The following is an 18,719-nucleotide window of genomic DNA, read 5'->3' as shown; positions in this document are numbered from 1 at the left end:
ACCAAGACAGTGGAGGGTGGGGGGGTGGATTCGCAGCTCTTCTGCCCCGTGGCCTCATCCGGCCTGCTTAGGAGCACAGTGGAGCTCGCTGTGGACTGCAGAGGGTCCAGAATATTCTGGGCACCCTCTCAAATGCGGGCCTGAATTTTTTTACACACTTGTTTGTATTTCAGACTTGCTCCAGTGGGGTTTCTGATTTCCTTGCTCTTAAATCTTGCGTGTGTTTTTAAGGCTTCCAGTATTTGGCCCTGGGTCGGCCTGGCACTTCAGGCTGTGTATGGGAGGGAGTTGGTCCTTCTGTTCTCCTTGGACTGGAACTTCCATGACAGCTGGCGCTGAGCTCCAGGGACCAAAGCTTGACCAGAATTCTTGTTAACCCTTTGTCACTGAGTATGTGAGAGGGTGGTGGTGGTGTAAAATGCCCGTCTCCTGACATTAATAGATTGGAGAAGGAGAAGCCATCAATGGCCCATGTATGGTTAAGTCCAGATTTTCCTGTGAGGGCTTCCGTAGGAGCTGCCCTGTCTGTGATGCTTCCCCTGTGAGGAAGACAAGATGGTGGGAAGGGAATCACTCAGCCCCGAGGAGACCCGTCGCTCTCCTCCTCCTCCTCCTCCTCCTCCTTCTTTTCCTCTCGTGGTCTCAGCTTGCCAACTCTCGGCAGGGAGCACGAAACTCCCAATGTGAGCAGGTTCGGTTCTCTTTCTGATGCAACATTTCAACTTTTTTAAACGGCTGCAGTCAGAACAGGAATTTTTGACGGTTAATGGTTAGACTTTTTTTTTGGCTTATTTTCTTTCTTTCTTTCTTTTTGAGTTTTTATTGATTTTATTACAACACAACACAAACATACATAACATAAACACATAATCTGTGTTTTCTTTTTACATGACGGTTTCATTCCTTCAACTTTCTGCTGTATACATTCCCTTTTTCCCTTCTTTTTTACTATCTTCGATTTAATTGTCCCTTTACATCTAGTTTCATTTATTTACAATATTTTACACATTTCTTCTCTTCTCTTCTCCATCCTTTTTTTTCTATTCAGTTTTCCTTTTCTCCAACCGCTCGTACTGTTTGGTCCATATTTGATAATATTCTGTCTCTTCCTTTTCCTTTATTTCTTTCGTTAATTTATCCATCTGCGCACAGTCCAGAATTTTCTTGATTGTTTCCTCTTCTATTGGTATCTTTTCATTTTTCCAGAGCTGTGCGTAGGCAATCCTTGCTGCCATAATTATGTCTAATATCAAATACTGAATATCTTTGCTGTAAGTTCTGGTTAATATCCCAAGTAAGAAGTATCTCTGGATTTTTTGGGTCTTCTTTTCAAGTTAGAGCCAGAGAAGGAGACTCGGAGGGAAGGGAGGAGGCAGTGCCAGGAGCCCTGAGGTCACGCGTGGGGTGTCCATAGCAGCCCCTCGCGGACGGTGGGAAGTCGGTCTGGCAAAGGGTCAAGAGGCAGTGCTCCCATTCCCCAGGCCGGAACAGCTGAGGCTTTTCGCTCTGGGACTTTTACAGGTAGTCCTCGACTTAAGGCCACAATTGAGTCCAACATTTCTGTTGCCAGGCAAGACAGTTGTTAAGTGAGTTTGTGCACCATTTTACAACCTTTCTTGCCACAATTGTTAAGTGAATCACTGCAGTTGTTCAGTTACTAAGGTGGTTGTTAAATGAACCTGGCTTCCCCGTTGACCCTGCTTGTCGGGAGGTCACCAAAGGGGGGGGGAGGGTGTGTGTCACATGACCCTCATAAATATGAGTCGGTTGCCAAGCATCTGGATTTTGGTCACGTGACCAGAGGGAGGGCACAATGGTCGTTAAGTGTGAAAAACAGTCCCTTTTTTCACTAAATGAATGGTTGCAAGTCACAGACTGCCTGTATTGTTTTTTTTATTCCTGCTGTAAGCTTACCCAGAATTGGGTTGCTTAAGAATTATTTAAATAAATAAATAAGCCCCTTCATTTGGTCACATGACTGAGCATTCAGCCTCCCATCTTCTCCTAGAATAGAAGAGAAGAGAATTTTTTTATTGGCCGAGTGTGATTGGACACACAAGGAATTTGTCTTGGTGCATACGCTCTCAGTGTACGTAAAAGAAAAGATTCGTACGTCAAGTATCATAAAGTACAACACTTAACGATAGTCATAGGGTGCAAATAAGCAATCTGGAAACAATATCAATATAAATCATAAGGATACAAGCAACAAAGTTACAGTCATACAGTCATAAATGGGAGGAGATGGGTGATGGGAACGATGAGAAGATTAATAGTTGTGCAGATTTAGTAAGTAGTTTGACAGTGTTGAGGGAATTATTTGTTTAGCAGAGTGATGGCGTTTGGGAAGAAGCTGTTCTTGTGTCTAATTGTTCTGGTGTGCAGTGCTCCGTAGCGTCATTTAGAGGGTAAGAGTTGAAACAGTTTATGTCCAGGATGTGAGGGGTCTAAATATTTTCCCTTTTTTTACTCGTGCAGTATACAGGTCCTGACAGAGAGAGAAACGCCATGGCTGGCCTGTATTCCATGCGGCCCTTTCTGCCTACTCAGGACTGTGTTGCCAGTGGAGACGAGGGAGGCACCGTCCTTTCAACGGACAGTTCCCTCAAACTTTGGCCTATTTAACGATGGGGGTTCCTAATGGCAGCCCCCTTGTTAGCCATAGGGTTAGCAATAGGACCATAGAACTTTCCTTCGGGCACCTTCCGTCTGCAGGCAATCCTGCTCTGCATCTTCTTCCTTTCCTATCATAATAGCTGGCCACAAGGACTTCAGCCATGGGGCACCTGTTCAGGGGAGCGGATGTGAACCTCTGCAGTTGTCACCCTACCCACCTCCCAGAGCTCCGGAGCTCAAGCTCTGGCAGGCGAAAGGACCCAAGAGCGGCTGCTGTGTCTAGGCCAGGATTCTGGAAGGGCCACCAGGACAGTAAATAGCTGGTGTGCCCGGAGTCTAGAGCTCATGGACACCTAGCAGCTCCCTAACCACAGGCTCCCCAAGCACTTTCCCCAAGTTGTGTCGGCAGACAAGCAAGGCTTCCCTACATTTCTCATCAAAATACATAAAGAGGGTTGCCATCTTTCTCTGAATCAGACCTAGTTTTCCCTGACCTCAGTTTCCCCTCTGCATTCCACTTTGGCTGAGAGTGGCATAACAAGGCTTTAGAGGGTGATGAAATCTTTTCATTTGGAAGTGACACCACCTCTTGCTTTCTCTAGATCTGTGACTCTGTGTGTGTGTGTGTGAGAGAGAGAGAGGATGTGAATGTGGGGAAAAGTGGCAACCAGCCTGCATTCCCCCAGGCCTGCCAGAGTGTGCTGGCCCTTTGGCTCAGATACACAAGAAGGCATTTTGGGAGCCTGTTGTGTCTGCGCCCCCCGAGCCGGGCCCCCTGCAAGAAAGTGAGTCGGAAAGTGAGGGGGAAGGGCCATCAGGACTTACCTCTGGAGCACCAGCTTCCCTGGCTCAGCTCCAGGAGCCAGAGGCAGGTCAGGTGGAGGAGATAATGAGGCCTCCGTCCCCTGACTCTTCCCCCCCAGGCCACGCCTCCAGACCCGGCTGATGGCAATCAGGCCTGGCTGGACCCTAGGTTTCGTAGGCAGGAGAGGCGGGAACAACAGACGCAAGGGTGAGGCAGGCCTAGGAAGTGCTGAGTCATGGAGCCACACCCCACAGGATATAAAAGCAGCAAGGGCTGCTATACCACAGCAAATCAACTGCTTAGAGGGAGAATTAGAGCTGAAGTCCTGTTTGTTCCTGGTTTTCTGGCTGACTCAAAGGCATCAAGAGAGATAACAGAGACACTTGGCAGACGCTCGCTAGTTTGCAGCCAGAACTGATAGTTGCCAGCTAATTAAGTCATCACTCGTGTCTCCCAGACTGCGGAGAGGGACTGAACAGAGCCGATGAACTGTTGGAGAATCAGCATCATAATTGCTGATGATGTGGCTGTTCCACCATAAAAACCACCAGGAGGGGATTCTCAAGGTCACTCGTCTGTCCCCCAACTGCTCCTCCTCTGGCTTCAGCACCCTTGATGAAACTGGGTGCAAGCAAATTGAGGTCCCCCCCCCCATTTTTTCCCCCGTCCTGTGTTGGGTGTGAGCGGCTGCCACATACTTCATTTGCTTTTGCTGTTGCTTTAGTGCTAATGCTGGTCAAGGCTGAAAGCAAGGCAGGAAGTCATTTATGGGTTGAAAACAAGGCGGGGATGTCTAAAGTTATGGAGAACAGGTGGGTTATAGCAAGGTTTGTTTGTTTGTGTGTGTGCCAGCCTTGAAGTCAGTGCGGACACCTGGCAGCTGCTGGAGAGGTCCCTGCAGTTTTCTTGGCAAGATTTTAGAAGCAGTTTGCCATTGCTTCCTTCCTGGGACGGAGAGAGTGACTCCCAAAGATACCCAGCTGGCGTCTTAACTAAAGTGGGACTGGAACTCAGGGTCTCCAGTTTCTACCCTGATGCTTTAACCACCACACCAGGCTGGCTCTGTGGGCCTGCTTCTTGTGACAGTGCCTGCTACTCTTAATCGGAGATCAGCTGCTAAGCAGGAGGGTTGGCTGTCTCCTTCCCCAAAGCTGCATCCAGCCAGGGGAGGTCAGCAGGCTCTGGGGGCTGTCGGCCTGTGCATCGGCTGGCAAGATACACCAATGGACGGCTAAAATAAGTCAGCCACGGTGGGAAAGGCTGGCATATTGGCAAGTTGGTAGCAGACTTAAAACAAAGAGAGTCCTTTGCCATTTTGGCAAATCATGCTAAGCCAGAAGTGGGTCCGAGATGCCTTGCTTGGAGAGAGGGTGCTCAATGGGGGGTGCCTTGGGGTGCAGGTCTCGGCTGTGGTGGGTGCATGCATGGGAGTCCGTGCCCATCTGCGTGGGCTGCTCTAGAAAGGTGTGAACTTCTGCATGTCAAGGTGACCCTGCGCCCAGCTGGCAAAAAGCCAGCCCTGCGTGCAGGACCTTCTCTTGCTTTACGTGATTGATTCCCCCAATCTCTCCACTCCAAACTGCCTGGCACTCGGCTCATCACTCCTGAAGGCCCCCCCCTCCCCCCCCAAGCGGCTGCCTGCCTGCCTCTTTTGCTCACGGTGTCTTTGGCACCATGTTGGGAACAGCGGGCTGCCATCTTCTCCGAGGCCTGCTGGAGTCCCAGTGTCCTTTGTATGCGGCTTCGTTCTCGCTTTTCCTTTGTCACTTTATTGATCCTGTTGCCTGCTGAAGACCTTGGTTGGATGCTGCAGCTGGGGTGCTGTTTTTTGCTCCTAAGCAAGTTCACCAAATGGAGGTATTTCTCTCACCAGGACCACCTCGGTCTTCTCCCCGGGGCCATGCCAGGTCGCTGGGTGAGCGTAACCTCGTTTAAGAAAGGACTGTGCAAAAGAGGGTATCTGTGCCATGCTGCTTTGCCGCTGTTGAGTCCCTGGGGCCCACCTGCTCTGGCCCTGCTTCATTCCCCCTGACCTATCCTCACTTCCCAGCCAACTGACTCAAACAAAGAAGAAAGGGTCTCTCTTCTCCTCCCAACCTCCCTCCCTCCCTCTCAGCTTCATTCGCCCCTTTCCTTGTGAAAACGTCAAGGCTTGTCTGGCTATAGATGGTGCTGTGGAGCCCAGGAGAACCCTTTCCGTCCATGCCCAGGCGAGAGAAAGCAGGAGGAGGAGGAGGAGAGTTGGAGCAGGGGAGGGGGTTTCTGGGGGTCCCTCTGCCTGCAGAGATGTGTGGGCATCGCAGGGGCAAATTCTGCCTCCAGATCATGGGAACTCCCTTGTGCTGTCCTTAAGGAAGCGAGGTTTATTTTTCTCCCCCTTCCCAATAACTGCACATGCACAGATCTTCAGTTCTCTGCCGGCAAAGACCTGCTTCTGATTTTTTTCCTGCCCCCCCCCTTCCCAGCATACCCTTTCTCCCCCTTCCCTTTCCCTCATCTGGACAGCTGCATTGAGGAATGATGAAAAAAACCAATTCGGCTAAACGGGTGAGTCTTTTCTGCTTTCTGAATAGCCCCCCCCCTTTTCCTGGCTTTGTTATTGTCCGCTTTCTCTGTTGGGTCTGTGGGCGATGGGGGCCCTCAGGGTGAGCCAGCCTTGTTCCAACTTTCCTGCCATCCCTCCATTTCCCCCATACCCCAAAATCCGCTTGTCTTTGCTTTCTCATCATTCAGCCTTTCAAGCGATGCCATCCCCAAACGGAGGGTCTCCGACTCTCCATTATTAAAGCTGTGTTTGCATTTATTTAGAAATGTGTCTCTTGTGCACTTGTGCGGATTTCCTTTTTACTTCCCTGGATGAAGAGAGCGTGATTAGAAATGTAGAGAGAGTGAAATTGGAAAACGTTTGCCTTGTGAAACGTAGATACGGTTTTAGTCTGAATTTCTGAGAGAGAAGGGCTCCATCATCTCAATTATTAAATGCTGATTGGGCCAAGAGCAGATTGATTCCAGCCTACTTCCTCATAGAAAGCAGGTGGCAGCATCATTTTGATTCTATTTATTTATTCGCCTTACATCATTTTGTCTCCTTTGTAATCGTGGTTGTGTTTTTAAAAAAACCAAACAACCAAAGGACTTTGTCAGGCTGATCTGCGTGTGCAGTTGCCAGCATCCCAGGTGCTTTGGGAAGGGCCAGCTGGGGACCGGAGAGCTTGCTGGGCCAGGGGAAGGGTGCTGGCAGAGGGGCAGGCCGGAGACATCCCCCCCCCCATCCTCCTCTTTACTGTTTTTCTCCTGCCTTTCGCCTTTCCCACTTGTCCCCCCCTCTCTCTCACATACACATCCCGTCCTTTGCTTCCTTTCTTTTTGGAATGCAGGGGTTCCAGGAAGGGAACCAGCAAACGCTGCAGCCTGAGAAGGTGGGCTGGGTCCGAAAATTCTGCGGGAAAGGCATTTTTCGGGAGATTTGGAAAAATCGGTTTGTGGTGCTGAAGGGTGACCAACTTTACGTCTCGGAGAAGGAGGTTGGTAAGAGGCTGCTCGTATCGAGCCTTTCCTTTCCTTTCTTCCCCCACCTTGCATTCTGGGAGGGCTGAATTATGTGATTCTTCTTGCTCAGATTCTGCTCGTTCAGTAGCTGGCTGGTGAAAGAGGAAGTTGAGATGGAAGAGAGGGATGAGAGACCCGTCAGCTGGGCTTCACTTTCCTGTGGGAGGGGCTGCCTTTTCATTGCCTCTCAAAGCTTGATGGCCGATTCATTGGCGAAATGCTCCTTTGACCCTCACCTGGCCAGAACCTGCCAGGACCTCATCCCGGGGGTTCAGGTGTTGTGTCCCAGGCTGGAGCCTGCAAGAAGACATTGTGAGACGGGGTGGTGGTCAGGGAGGGAGGGATGACAGTCCCAGCAATGGACTGCCCTCCCTGGAAGGCGTTTTGTGGCGTCCCCTCAGCCCCAGGAGGCCCACGGTCTAAGGGGCTGTTGGTGGGGCCAGTCCCACAGACAGGAGGGAGGGCTTGGCTTGAGCTTCCCCAGGCCGATCAGTTGCTTCCTCCTCCTCCTCCCTAGAGTCCGAACGTTGCTTCCTTTCTGAACTCAGCATCTGGGAGGCAATCCTTGACCCGGCGGCACATGGATGCGGTGTAGGGTTTGGACATTGTTCGGGGGCAGAGGGTTGTTCCGGATGCCAACTCCAGGGCCGGGCTGCTGCAGGCAGGGTCAGGATCCTGTAGCCCCTTGCGGAAGCAGCCGAGCCTTTACAGGTTGCAGACTTGGCTGAACTTTGGCCAAGAGCCTCAGATCCCTCAACAAGCTCTCCTGAAATGAACTTGAGCAAGATCTTTGAGGAAGGCCGGTTGGAACAACCTGGGCTCTGTCCTCCTCTTCCTCCCCGAAAGGTTGGGAGGGTTTCCACGTGACAACAGGAATGGGCCTCTTGTCTTCACGTCTTCCTTTTCTGGCATTCAGCGAGCCTGAGGTGAATTTTGCATATTTGTTTTTAGGATTTCTCTGTTTAGCGGCTTTGGGGCAAAGTACATGTTCCATGCAAATGATTTTTCCACTGGCTCTTATTAAAATGAGTGTCCCTGGAGGTGTGAATATCTGTTGCTTAAAAACTTGTTCTCCGATGTTAGGTTTGTGTTGCTATTTGTTCTTTGCAATCGTCACAAACTTTTGGTGCTCAAACATCTCATGGAAGTTTCACACTGATCCTAATTCTGGATGAGGAAGCAGCCAAGGCGATCTGTTTCAGCTTTTCTCACCTGTCCTTCTTGGCATCGGATTTACCCAGGTCTAAGAAATTAGTTGCTTTTTTTCCTTGGTTCCCATTTGTTCCGCTTCACACATTTAAAGGAATGGACAGGGCTCTGTCCCCCTCCCCTCCCTGCCTCCCATTTTGATGTAAGCACCCTGGGCTGAGCGGACAATGGAGGCGGAAGGGAGGCTGAGCAGCTTGTGGGACAGCAATGAGCTAACATCATTCACTTACATAATTTGTTACCTGTTATTTAGCATACTCATAATATCCAGGCAAGTCGTGCCTAAACTCCCCCTGGGCTGGGGTCAAGGCCAAAGGAATTGCTTAGCTTTCACAAAAGAGACACTCCGGCATTTGATTACCCTGAATGGAACAAGGGCTGGGCCGATAGGAAAAGGAAGGCGGCATTAGCCATGCAGGCAGGGGATGAGCTCCGGTTGCAAGTCATCGGATAGCAGGCCGGCGGACAATCAGCTGGAAAGGGGCTAAGGAGGAGGAGGAGGCTGAGCTCCTGCTGTGCAGTCTGGAGTGGCCCCTCTCATCCCCCTGGAGGGTGCCTCTACAGGGTTGTGGAGGAAGTTTTGTGCAGCGCATTGGGAGGCAGAACAAGAGCTTCCTTAGAGTGGACATTTAAGTTTTTGCTTTTACTGTGAAAAACAAAAGGGAAAAACGCTCGTCGTTTTTAATGCCAGTACTAATTATAATCACTCTTGGAGGAAGTGTCCTCTCCTTCATTCTTGCCCAGGAAGAGGCAGGGCCCCTGCCAGCATAGTGGTCCTGTCTGTGATGCAGCCCGCATGACTTAAAACTGCTCTCCTTTAAACTTTTAGTTAATGCAAACTTGATACCAGCTCGAACCCCATTAAACCTTACCAGGCAGGCAGCTCAGATTTCCTGTCCATTTATCCTTCCTAGGTTAATTAGTGTTCTGAGAAATTACGTTCCTTTTCCCCCCCCAGTGGCAAATCTGTAGGTTTTGTTGCTAACAAGGTAGCGTTTGCTCCCTTGTCCCAGCCAAGAAAAAATTCCTGGCGTTCTGTGGCTATAGAGGGCCTGTCCAAACTCAACAACAGGAGGGGTTCGTTTTCATGCCTGTGTTAAGAACTAGAATTCTCCATGGGTTTTTGATAACAGTGTGTAAGGAAATAGATATACTGAAATACCAGAATTAGTAGAAACTTGCTAATTGTTTCCTGCAACATATATGTATGAGATATGATGTCTTTGTCTACCTGCATGCTGTAAATATTTGTTTCCTGTGACACAGACATATATATATATATTATGCCCTTACATAGTTATAACACAAACATGCCCCATTGACTAACTTCCTGGACTGTTATTGGGGTCTGTTGTAAAGTATCTGGCATTTGTCAAACTATATGTCCCACCTTTTAAAGATAAGAGCCTTATCTCTCCCCATCCTGCCTAAGAACAAGTATCTCATCTTTGATCTTTTGAGTTCCCTCCACTCCAGGGGGCCAAATAGCCAAGTGTGAACACAAAGAAGATGATCAGGAAGAGATAATGTTGATGATGCTCATTGAGAGGCTCTACCCTGTTTCAAGGGATCCACAAACCAAATTCCAGGGATACACAAATCAAAGATGCCAGAATTGGAGGTTTATGACGTTCCTAAAGAATATAAAAGGGATTCGATTTCCTCTCTTTTTTGTAGTTCTTCCCTGCATGTATCTTGTATGTGTTTGGAATAGCTAACCATTTAAGCTTGATCAAGATTAAATGCTATTTTATACAAGCCTCTGTTTAAATTTCTTATTTGGCATTTATGAGCTTAAACATATTATTATTATTATTATTATTATTATTGGACCTTACAGGTGAATGAGTGAAGAATCCTTCATCTCGACATCCTTGGCGGTGTCTGTCCTTGTAAATCTTTGATCTGTTTGTCGTCTGCAGCTCAGAGATGAGAAAAACATCCAGGAGGTGTTTGACTTGAATGATTACGAGAAGTGTGAGGAGCTCAGGAAGTCCAAAAGCAGAAGCAAAAAAAACTATAGCAAGTTCTCCCTCGCCCACTCCAAGGAGCCTGGCAACACAGTAAGCGCCCCCCTCCCCGCTTCCCTGCCTGCCTTCTGACTGAGCATTCAAGCCCCTGCTTGAGGTACCAAGAGTTCTGCCTTCGGTTGGGGATGAATAGGTGGCCAGCCTGGGAAGCCTCTCTTTGTCCTTCCAAGCCCTGGAGACCCTCAGAAAAGGAGCTGCTGGCTTTGCCCAATGGCGGCAGCAGCTTCTTCAAGGAGCGACACAGCAGCATGTAACCCTGGACTCGAGGGCTGAACGGCAACCTGTCTGGGTTTCTCTTTCCCTTCCACAATTGTGCCTGCTATTGAGACTGAGGCAGCCTGGCTGTTTCTTCCACTTCTTGGGCCGTCAGTAGGAATTTGGATACTATTTCATCTGAAAAAGGGGTCAGAGCAATTCCTGTCTGTTCATGTCCATGGAAGTTTGTGAAGCGATACAGGCCAAGGGCCGTGGGTCCCTGCCCACCTGGGACCTGCAGGCGGCTTGCTCCCCTTGATCTCACTACCCGACCATCGGCCTTGCGGCTAACCCATCCCAGCTTCCTCTCCAGGAACAGGGCAATCCCCCTCACCCCCTTCAGCGGTCGGTGGCCTGAGGGTTTCCATCCTCTCCATCTCCTGGTCTTCTGAGGAGGAGGAGGCCCCGCGCTCCTTTTCGCTGGGCCTTGCAGACCACCAGATCCCTGTGTAGAACAGCCTTCCCCTCTGGTGCCCCAGGTCGATTTTGTTTTATTTTGTTGTGCATCGTATTGATGTGGCCGCCCGTCTCATGCAAAGTGGCAGATGCCTTGGGCCTGGCGGGCTCCAGTGGTCCTTGGGCCCTGCAGTCCCAGTGCCCCTGGGGATGGCTGTGGGGAAGCGGTTGCAGGCAATGGTAAGACAGCAGTGGAGAGGAGGCCATTGTTCCCTCCTTCGCAACCCAAAGCTGTGAATTTATCTTGGACCGAGTTCATGAAGGACGGGGCCAAGCGAGATAGGTAAGCCTCTCCTTGGTTGCCGATGACGCCTCCATTTCTCTCAGGCACCCAACCTCGTCTTCCTGGCTGTGAGCCCCGAAGAAAAGGAGTCTTGGATCAATGTGCTCAACTCTGCCATAATCCGGGCCAAAAACCGCATCTTGGATGAGGTGAGCAGCTTGGCTCTTGAGTCGGTCTGTCCTGACCCGCTGGCCTTTCCAAAGTCCCCATCTGGGGCAGGGTAGGAGGAGCTCAAAGCTGGGCAAGAGAGAGACCCCGGCCCTTTCATTTGCTTGCAATGGTGGGGATTGTTTGTGGCAGGTGCAGCTCATCCAGGTTGGTTTTTCTTCAGTCCCACAGCCTAGTTCTTTGGGGGTTCCGGACAGTGCAAAAGAGCCGGGCTTGCTTTGGGTCTCATTTCTTGAAAGGGGGCCTGGCAGTGGGGTCTCCATTCTCAAGGGTGCAGCAGCTGCCAAAAAAGCCAACACAGTTCTGGGCTGCATAAACAAGAGGGATAGAATCAAGATCACGTGACGTGTGAATACCACTTTATAAGGCCTTGGTAAGGCCACACTTGGAATACTGCATTCAGTTTTGGTCGCCACGATGTAAAAAAGATGTGGAGACTCTAGAAAGAGTGCAGAGAAGAGCAGTAAAGATGATTAGGGGACTGGAGGCTAAAACATATGAAGAACGGTTGCAAGAACTTGGTATGCCTAGTTTAATGAAAAGAAGGACTAGGGGAGACATGATAGCAGTGCTCCAATATCTCAGGGGTTACTCCAAAGAAGAGGGAGTCAAGCTAATCTCCAAAGCACCTGAGGGTAGGACTAGAAGCAATGGGTGGAAACTAACCAAGGAGAGAAGCAATTTCCTGACAGAACAATTAATAAGTGGAACAACTTGCCTGCCGAAGTTGTGAATGTTCCAACACTGGAAATTTTTAAGAAGTTGTTGGATAACCATTTGTCTGAAATGGTGTAGGGTTTCCTGCCTGGTTGGACTAGAAGACCTCCAAGATCCCTTCCAACTTGTTATTATTATTATTATTAAAGTGTCCAGGTTAAAAGTGGCAGAAGGGCCGAGTCGACTCCCCTGCTTGTTGTGATCTATCGTACATGACTAGGAACATCAGTAACTTTTAGTTCATTCTGGCTGTCTCTTCTGTAAAGAAAAAAACAAAAACAAAAACCGGAGAGTGGCAGAGATTTTCTCTTTCTTTTAATCCTGGCAATAATCCTGTCTCCAGGTTTGCAGTCTGAGAAGAGAGAGAGAAGAGAGGCCAGGGAGGTTGTGCCCGTGTCATATGTGGAGGCCCCGTTCGAACGGCCGCCGAATGGTTTTCTATCTAAAGTGAAGTTAGGGGCAGGGAAAATAAAGGGGGAGGGAACAACAGAGAGCAATGGAGTAGATTTCTTTTTGTTTTATAAATTTAGAAAAGGGGTCACCGGGACCATCTTATGGTCGGTAGAGGAAGAGCAGGAGAATAGAAGGGGTGGTTATTGTCCATTAAAACAGAGAAAGATCTGTAAGGTGAGAGAGATCATTTTAAGGGTATTTCAAAGCAGAGAGAGAAGCAATGTCCCCTCATGATTGTTTCTCTTGTCGGTTCAAATGAAAGAGACACGAGTGGAAAATAACAAAACCAGACCTGTTGCTGGCTTGGGAACACGTCCCCTGATTCTTGGCAGTCTCAAAGCCAAAGAGGGATGGCTGGCTGGGTGGTGGTGATGTGGGGTGGGGGGCAGGTTAGACAGGCAGGAGCCCTGGCCTGAATGGGGAGGGGAGAGCCGCCTCCCCCCTCTCCCCAACTCCCTGGGCATCTTGCAGGGATGGCTTAAAATAGGATAAAGTAGATGGGGGAGAATATGGTTTGGAGATGCAAATTCTTGCTTTTATTCAGGGATGCTTTTAATTTTTCTTCTTGCCACATCTGGGAACTCACAAATTATCAAACGAAATGCTCTTTCTTTGAGTCTGGGCCCTCTACCAGAGGATGTAACCGTTTCCTCTCCTCCCTTCCCAAAGATATCTTGGCTGATTGGGAGGAAGATGCCAGAGAGCTGCAGTCTGAACTGTTGGATATAGAGATGGGTGGATGCGTGGGGGAAATCATTTCTCCTGGGAGTTAAACCATTCACACAATTTATCTAGTCCCACTGGGCATCTTGTATGCCTCGCATTGTGGTGGTGGATGGGTGTTTCTGTTGCTTTTCAGGTGACAGTGGAGGAGGAGAGCTTTCTTGCCCATCCCACTCGTAACAGAGCGAAGATCCAGCACTCCAGGCGGCCTCCCACCAGAGGCCACTTGATGGCTGTGGTAAGTGCAGGAGGAGGGAGGGAGCCAGCCAAGCTGCTGCTGCTTCCCCTTCAGATAGTTGCAAGCACATCTGCTTCCCTCCCCGCCCCCAGAGGGGTTCGGGAGGACGGGGACGTACGGCTGGGTGGGTCCGCATTTTCTCATCACGACACCCTTTGAGTCACCAAAGGCGGACGGTCCCAGGAAGCCATGCTCGCATCTGCCCACTCGACGTCCACCGTTCCAACTCGGCTGATTTAGCCACACCTTGCTGGAGCTGTACAGACCATAACGGCCACGGGATGTGGAAGCTAATACCAAGATGTAGTTTCATATCAAAACCCCTTTTCCATGATTCTTTCTGCCTTTCCTGGAGAGTTGTTTTTTTTCCACACACATTCTCTCTCCCCCCCTCCCCCATTTTCCCTGCCTTTCTCCTGCCTTTGTAGGCATCTACCTCAACCTCTGACGGGATGCTGACCCTGGACTTGATCCAGGAGGAGGAGGCCTCCTCAGAAGACCACGACAGCTGTGAGAAGAGTTTCCGGGTGGACCTGGACAAATCAATTGCCCATTTCTCCCCTGGCCGAAGGCGCTCAGATTCAGAGAAGGTCAAGGACTCGGAGAAGACAAACAGCCTCCCATGGAGGAAAAACCTGCCTGGGGATAAGCTCTCGGCTCAAAGGGAAGCCTCTGGCAAAGGGACCATGTACACCCCTCAGGTCCCCAAGAAGCTCTCTCACTTGGAGAAGAATAAATGTGCCTCTATGGAAGAAATCCTCTCCTGCTGGGACTCCTCAGCCAGCCAGGCGTCGCTGAGGACCAGCCTCAAGGACCAAACGGCTTCCCCTGAGCCTGAGCAGCTGGCCAGGATACAGGAGCTGGTGGCGTTGCAGCTGGAGAAGACGCAGGGCCTGCTGACGGAAGCCAGGGGCTACGGGGGAGAGGCTAGAAAGACACAGGAGCTTGGCTCCGCCTTGGCTGCTGCCCCTGCCTGTGCCCCGTCCTCGCCCAAGCTGGACTCGGAGGCCACCTTGCAGGAGATCCAGAGGCTGCTGGGCGAGGCCTCCTCCAGCTGGAGCCAAGCCCAGAAAGTGCTGCAGGAGGTGCGAAAACTGAGGAGCCTCTACCAACAGCTGCGGCTCTCAAGACCTGTGCCCCCACAGAGTCTGCTGCTGCCTCAGTACAGGAGGAGCCTGATGTGAAGGCAAGCAGCGGGGCAATCTCTAGGGAAAACAGGGCACAGAAGTTGGAATTTCTAGCATTTCATGCTGACCAGGTTCCGGCTGTTCCTTGATCCTTACTCCTCACCAGCTCAGTTTTTTTCCTCACTTCCCCCACATTTATATCTCACCCATTCCTCTCTTCCAACTTCAAGGCGGCCCATTTCAATATATCCTTTGTGTCCGTAGCCCCCAAAGTGCAGCAGCTTCAAGGTGGCCATTGGAAAGTCATTTTTCAGAGTCAAGCGTGATTCAGTTTTGGCCCCCGTGGTTTTCTTGGTGAACCCCTTTTCGAGAAAGATCTCTGGTGTCCTCCCGCACAAATGCCCCCTCGGGTGCGCCGCCCTCCCAAATGCCAGGAGAGGTGGGTTGCACCTCAGGCGCCAGGGGAAGGTGGCCTCCTCGGCAGGGTCCTCCCTGTGTCCCCCTGGATCCTCCGTGGTTGCTCTGCCATTCGGAGGGGCTATTTCCCTGCTTGGGTCCAAGTCCAGATTCTGGTAAAAAGGCAACTTTGCCTCCCAAAATGATGCAGGAGACTATTTTCCAAACAAGATGCAGTCCCAGAAGCCCCCACGATCAAAAACCGGGTGACTCAGTTTTGCTGAGCTCCAGACTAAGGTTCTTGACTGGAACCAGGGAATCCCAGGCAGTTCTGGTCCATGGGCTTAAAGTTTAGGTACCGTATTTTTCGGAGTATAAGATGTACCTTTTTCCCCCAAAAAAGAGGGTGAAAATCTGGGTGCGTCTTATACTCCAAATGTAGCCCCGCCCAGCTTCTCAAATGGAGGTTTCAGAGGCTGAAAAAAGCATCAGAAACGAAGCTTCAGAAAAGAAGCTCCTAAACAGAGCTTCAGAAAAAAAGGCCCAAACAGAGCTGTTTCGGAGGCTTTCAGAGGCAGAAAAAAGTTTTTTATGAAATGGAGTTTCAGAAGTGTCAGAGGCAGGAAAAGAAAGCCAAAAATAGCAAGGCACAGAGCTCACAACCAAGGAACCTGTTGCTAAAATTCACCTCTGGGAATAGCTGATTGGGGGTATTCCAGGAGGCTGATCCACCTGCCAGTCAGCTTTTTTCTTATTTTCCTCCCCAAAAACTACGGTGCGTCTTATACTCCGAAAAATACGGTATGTCATAACCTGGTTCCCCTGAACTCCTTGGTAGGTATTCCATGTCCTTATTCCATGTGATTTTGCTCCCTCAGCCCTCCTTCTGGCCTTCAGACGTAGCTCATGAGCAGCAACAGAAATCGTGGCAAGCAGGACGTATGAGGCTAGGTCATCTTCAGGGGTGTGCATCTTATCTTTTCAGTGCAATAGAAGAAGAGTAACCGGAAGCATTCCATGACCACCTATGCCAATCCATTGCTCCTTTGGGAGAGGTCCTTGATTTCTTTAGCTCAGGACTGGCCCCGCACATTCTGCTGCCTGTGTGAAAATTCAGAGGGCATCTCGTCCCCTTGAGTTGAATCTCATTTCCGTTTTGGTGACAGGAGCGTGTCTTCTGTGGCATCAGAAGAGATGGCTCCAGTATTCTGTATACTCCACCAGCCACCGCCTTGCCCCATCGACCAGTAAATCGAGTCCTCTTCTATTTCCTTTTTCCATCACTGATACTGAAGCACAGCAGACACTGTGTTGGATAGGAGGAAGTGAAGAGGAAGCATCTGCTGAATGTGGCCATTACTCTTCTGTTTACTTGCAAAACTGCTCGCCTGTGGAGAATTTATTGGTGGTTGAAAGGGCTTTCTGGTTAAAGTTCAGAGCCATCGGTTCACTCGTGCCTCCTGCTCTTCCTGTGTTCAGAGAAACCACAGAGAGAAGAGTTGAGGTCCATAGGATTTGTCCAGCCAGCAAGATCTCACAGTAGAAAGTGCTTCCCCTTGAGAGAGTCCCCCCTGCTCCCCCTTCTGTGGTCATCGTTCACTGCTTAAGACGGTAGAAGGTCCCCTTGTGATCGCTATGGCCTTGGTCCTCCTCGGGCTGGTTCAGCCGAGAGTCGGGAAGTGAAGACTCGGCACAGGTTGCAACTCAGGTACCTTCATGTCCTGGCAGATGATCCCCGCTCTGCTAAGCAGAACTACCTACGTGGCTCCCCCACTGGTGGAACTGGCGAAGAAGAGCCCTCCCATTCTTGGTGTTTCCATGGGTGGCACTTTCTGCTCGGGCTTAAGAGAGAGTAATGCCCGTGTGAGTCTTCCAGAATCATCCCTCGAGAAAGAGGATTGAAAATGGATGCTTCTTTCTGTTACCTCTGCCCCACAACAGGACTTTCCCAATTGGCCTCAGGTGCCCTCCTTTCCCCCTTTTTAAGGGAAATTGAAAAATTTATTTGTCCTTCTCTTCTTTTTCCAAACTTTTAGGGTGGAAGTTGCCTTTGTGTTTGTTTTACACCCCCCTGAGCTTTCTTAGGGAGTAAACACAGATTCACATCCTGGTTCTGTAACAGGGAAAAGGCAGGTGCACAAAGTCAAGATTAGTATGTAGCGCAATAAAATTAAAAAGGGACAAAAAACTTGTAAGCTGGTTAGGTTTAGGGCAATAGAGAAATATGGAAATAAATAATTAGCCCCACTAAAGAGAAATTTCTCCTTGCCTGCTGGGTAAGGGTTGAGACCACAAATAACCATAACAGAACCAATGAAAGTGATCCTTACATCATTTCTTCCTGAAAGTAAGCGGAACCATTACCATGTACAAAGAAATGGTGAAGGGCATTTTTCAGGAGATGAGAGGGAAGAGCAGTTGAAGCGTTGGGTGAGTTCCCTATATGAACTTTTGCTTAGAATTGATTGATTGACTGATTGCATCTGCTTTTGTGCTGCTTCAGTCAAGCAAATCTAAGTAGCTTAAAAAGCTAAAAGACAATAGTCTGTTCAGACACTACAAATACATAGTTCAGACTATAGTTTATAAGTGATACAGGAGTGAAATATTCATCAGGGAACAGAGCATGCAAATGCATAAAAATGACCGATAAAAGAAGAAGCGCTAATTAGGAGGTTGGAAGGAGTTTTAACACGTCCCTGTAAGGCGGTATTTCACATGGGTGCAAGCAGCTGTTCTTTGCTGCGGCTTGTGGGATAATGTTTTTGGCATCTTGGGGATGAAGTTGGTATGATAGCAATATTTATTTTAGAGTGTGTTTCCATTGTTCCAAACTAAATAACGCCAAGGGCTGCCTGTAGGTTTTTTTGAAGGACTGTTTTTGAAGGCTGGGTCCTGGGTCCTGAAGGAGTTTAATTTTTTGAAGGACTGCATATGGACACTACAGTTGTTCATGTATGTTTGTGTTGTAGGCCACTCGGCATATTCCGTTCCCTTCAGATTCGTAGGGTTGACCCACTTCATCATTTTGAATTTCCAGGCCAGGTTATCTGCTGCTCGTAACCAGGTGAGGCTTTGTGCTGAGCGCTCCCCGTTCAGGGTAGAAGTTCCCCTTCTGAAGCGCCAGGTGAGAGCAGGCCTGGCTCCCTTGCAGCTTCCCCTTGGCGACAGCTGTTATTGCTCTGAGCCAGGAGGTTGGATCCAGGGGGGCCCTGGTGCTCTGGAAAGAGGGAGAGTGCGGGGGGGGGGATGCTCCAGTTCCCTTTAGCCTGCATGCCTGAAAGCCACTTTCTACAATTTTGATTTGTCGTTTTCGTCAGGACAGGGTTTAGGGATGGCTAACCTTTTTGCCATTGTGTACCAAAAGCGGGGGGGGGGAGTGCAGGGGTGTGTGTCGTGCGTGCACGTGCCCACACCTATAATTTTGTGCCCCCCCCCGCGCATACGTGCATCGCTCCCCCCACTTTTGGCCTGGTGGGCCCAGTAGGCCCATTTTTCACCCTCCCCAAGCTCCAGAGGCTTTCTAGGAGCCTGGGGAGGGCGAAAAGGCCTTACCCACCCTCCAGAGGTCAGAAACAGCCCGTTTGCTGACTTCTGGTGGGACCGGAAGGTCCATTTTTTGATCTCAGGCTCCAGGGTCTTTCTAGGAGCTGGGGAGAGCGAAAAATGGGCCTCCCCACTCCCCAGGCCCTCC

The 18,719-nt window shown here is 49.9% G+C and overlaps 1 protein-coding gene across 2 annotated transcripts; it reads left to right on the top strand.

The window, feature by feature from the left end:
* The first annotated feature begins 115 nt into the window (after nt 1–115).
* Nucleotides 116–18,461, top strand: PLEKHO1 (pleckstrin homology domain containing O1). 2 transcript variants are annotated; one of them, XM_058160671.1, is made up of 6 exons: nt 116–5,968; nt 6,799–6,945; nt 10,102–10,242; nt 11,248–11,352; nt 13,401–13,502; nt 13,931–18,461. In XM_058160671.1, exons 1-6 carry the CDS (start codon nt 5,939–5,941, stop codon nt 14,684–14,686), a joined length of 1,281 nt encoding a protein of 426 aa, XP_058016654.1. In that variant the 5' UTR covers nt 116–5,938; the 3' UTR covers nt 14,687–18,461. The 2 variants fall into 2 exon arrangements, with proteins under 2 accessions (XP_058016654.1, XP_058016655.1); XM_058160672.1 differs by lacking the exons at nt 116–5,968; nt 6,799–6,945 and adding an exon at nt 6,970–7,896.
* Nucleotides 18,462–18,719: the final 258 nt, after the last annotated feature.

Source organism: Ahaetulla prasina, chromosome 17, assembly GCF_028640845.1.
Source record: "Ahaetulla prasina isolate Xishuangbanna chromosome 17, ASM2864084v1, whole genome shotgun sequence".
NCBI classification, from domain to species: domain Eukaryota; kingdom Metazoa; phylum Chordata; class Lepidosauria; order Squamata; family Colubridae; genus Ahaetulla; species Ahaetulla prasina.
Note: the sequence above shows the minus strand (reverse complement) of the source record. Positions and strands in the feature narration are given on the sequence as shown.

Coding starts and splice junctions, on each gene's coding strand:
- PLEKHO1 (XM_058160671.1), top strand. CDS start 5,939: ATGATGAAAAAAACCAATTCGGCTAAACGG. Junction 10,243..11,247: donor CCAAGGAGCCTGGCAACACA/GTAAGCGCCCCC, acceptor CATTTCTCTCAG/GCACCCAACCTCGTCTTCCT. Junction 11,353..13,400: donor AAAACCGCATCTTGGATGAG/GTGAGCAGCTTG, acceptor GTTGCTTTTCAG/GTGACAGTGGAGGAGGAGAG.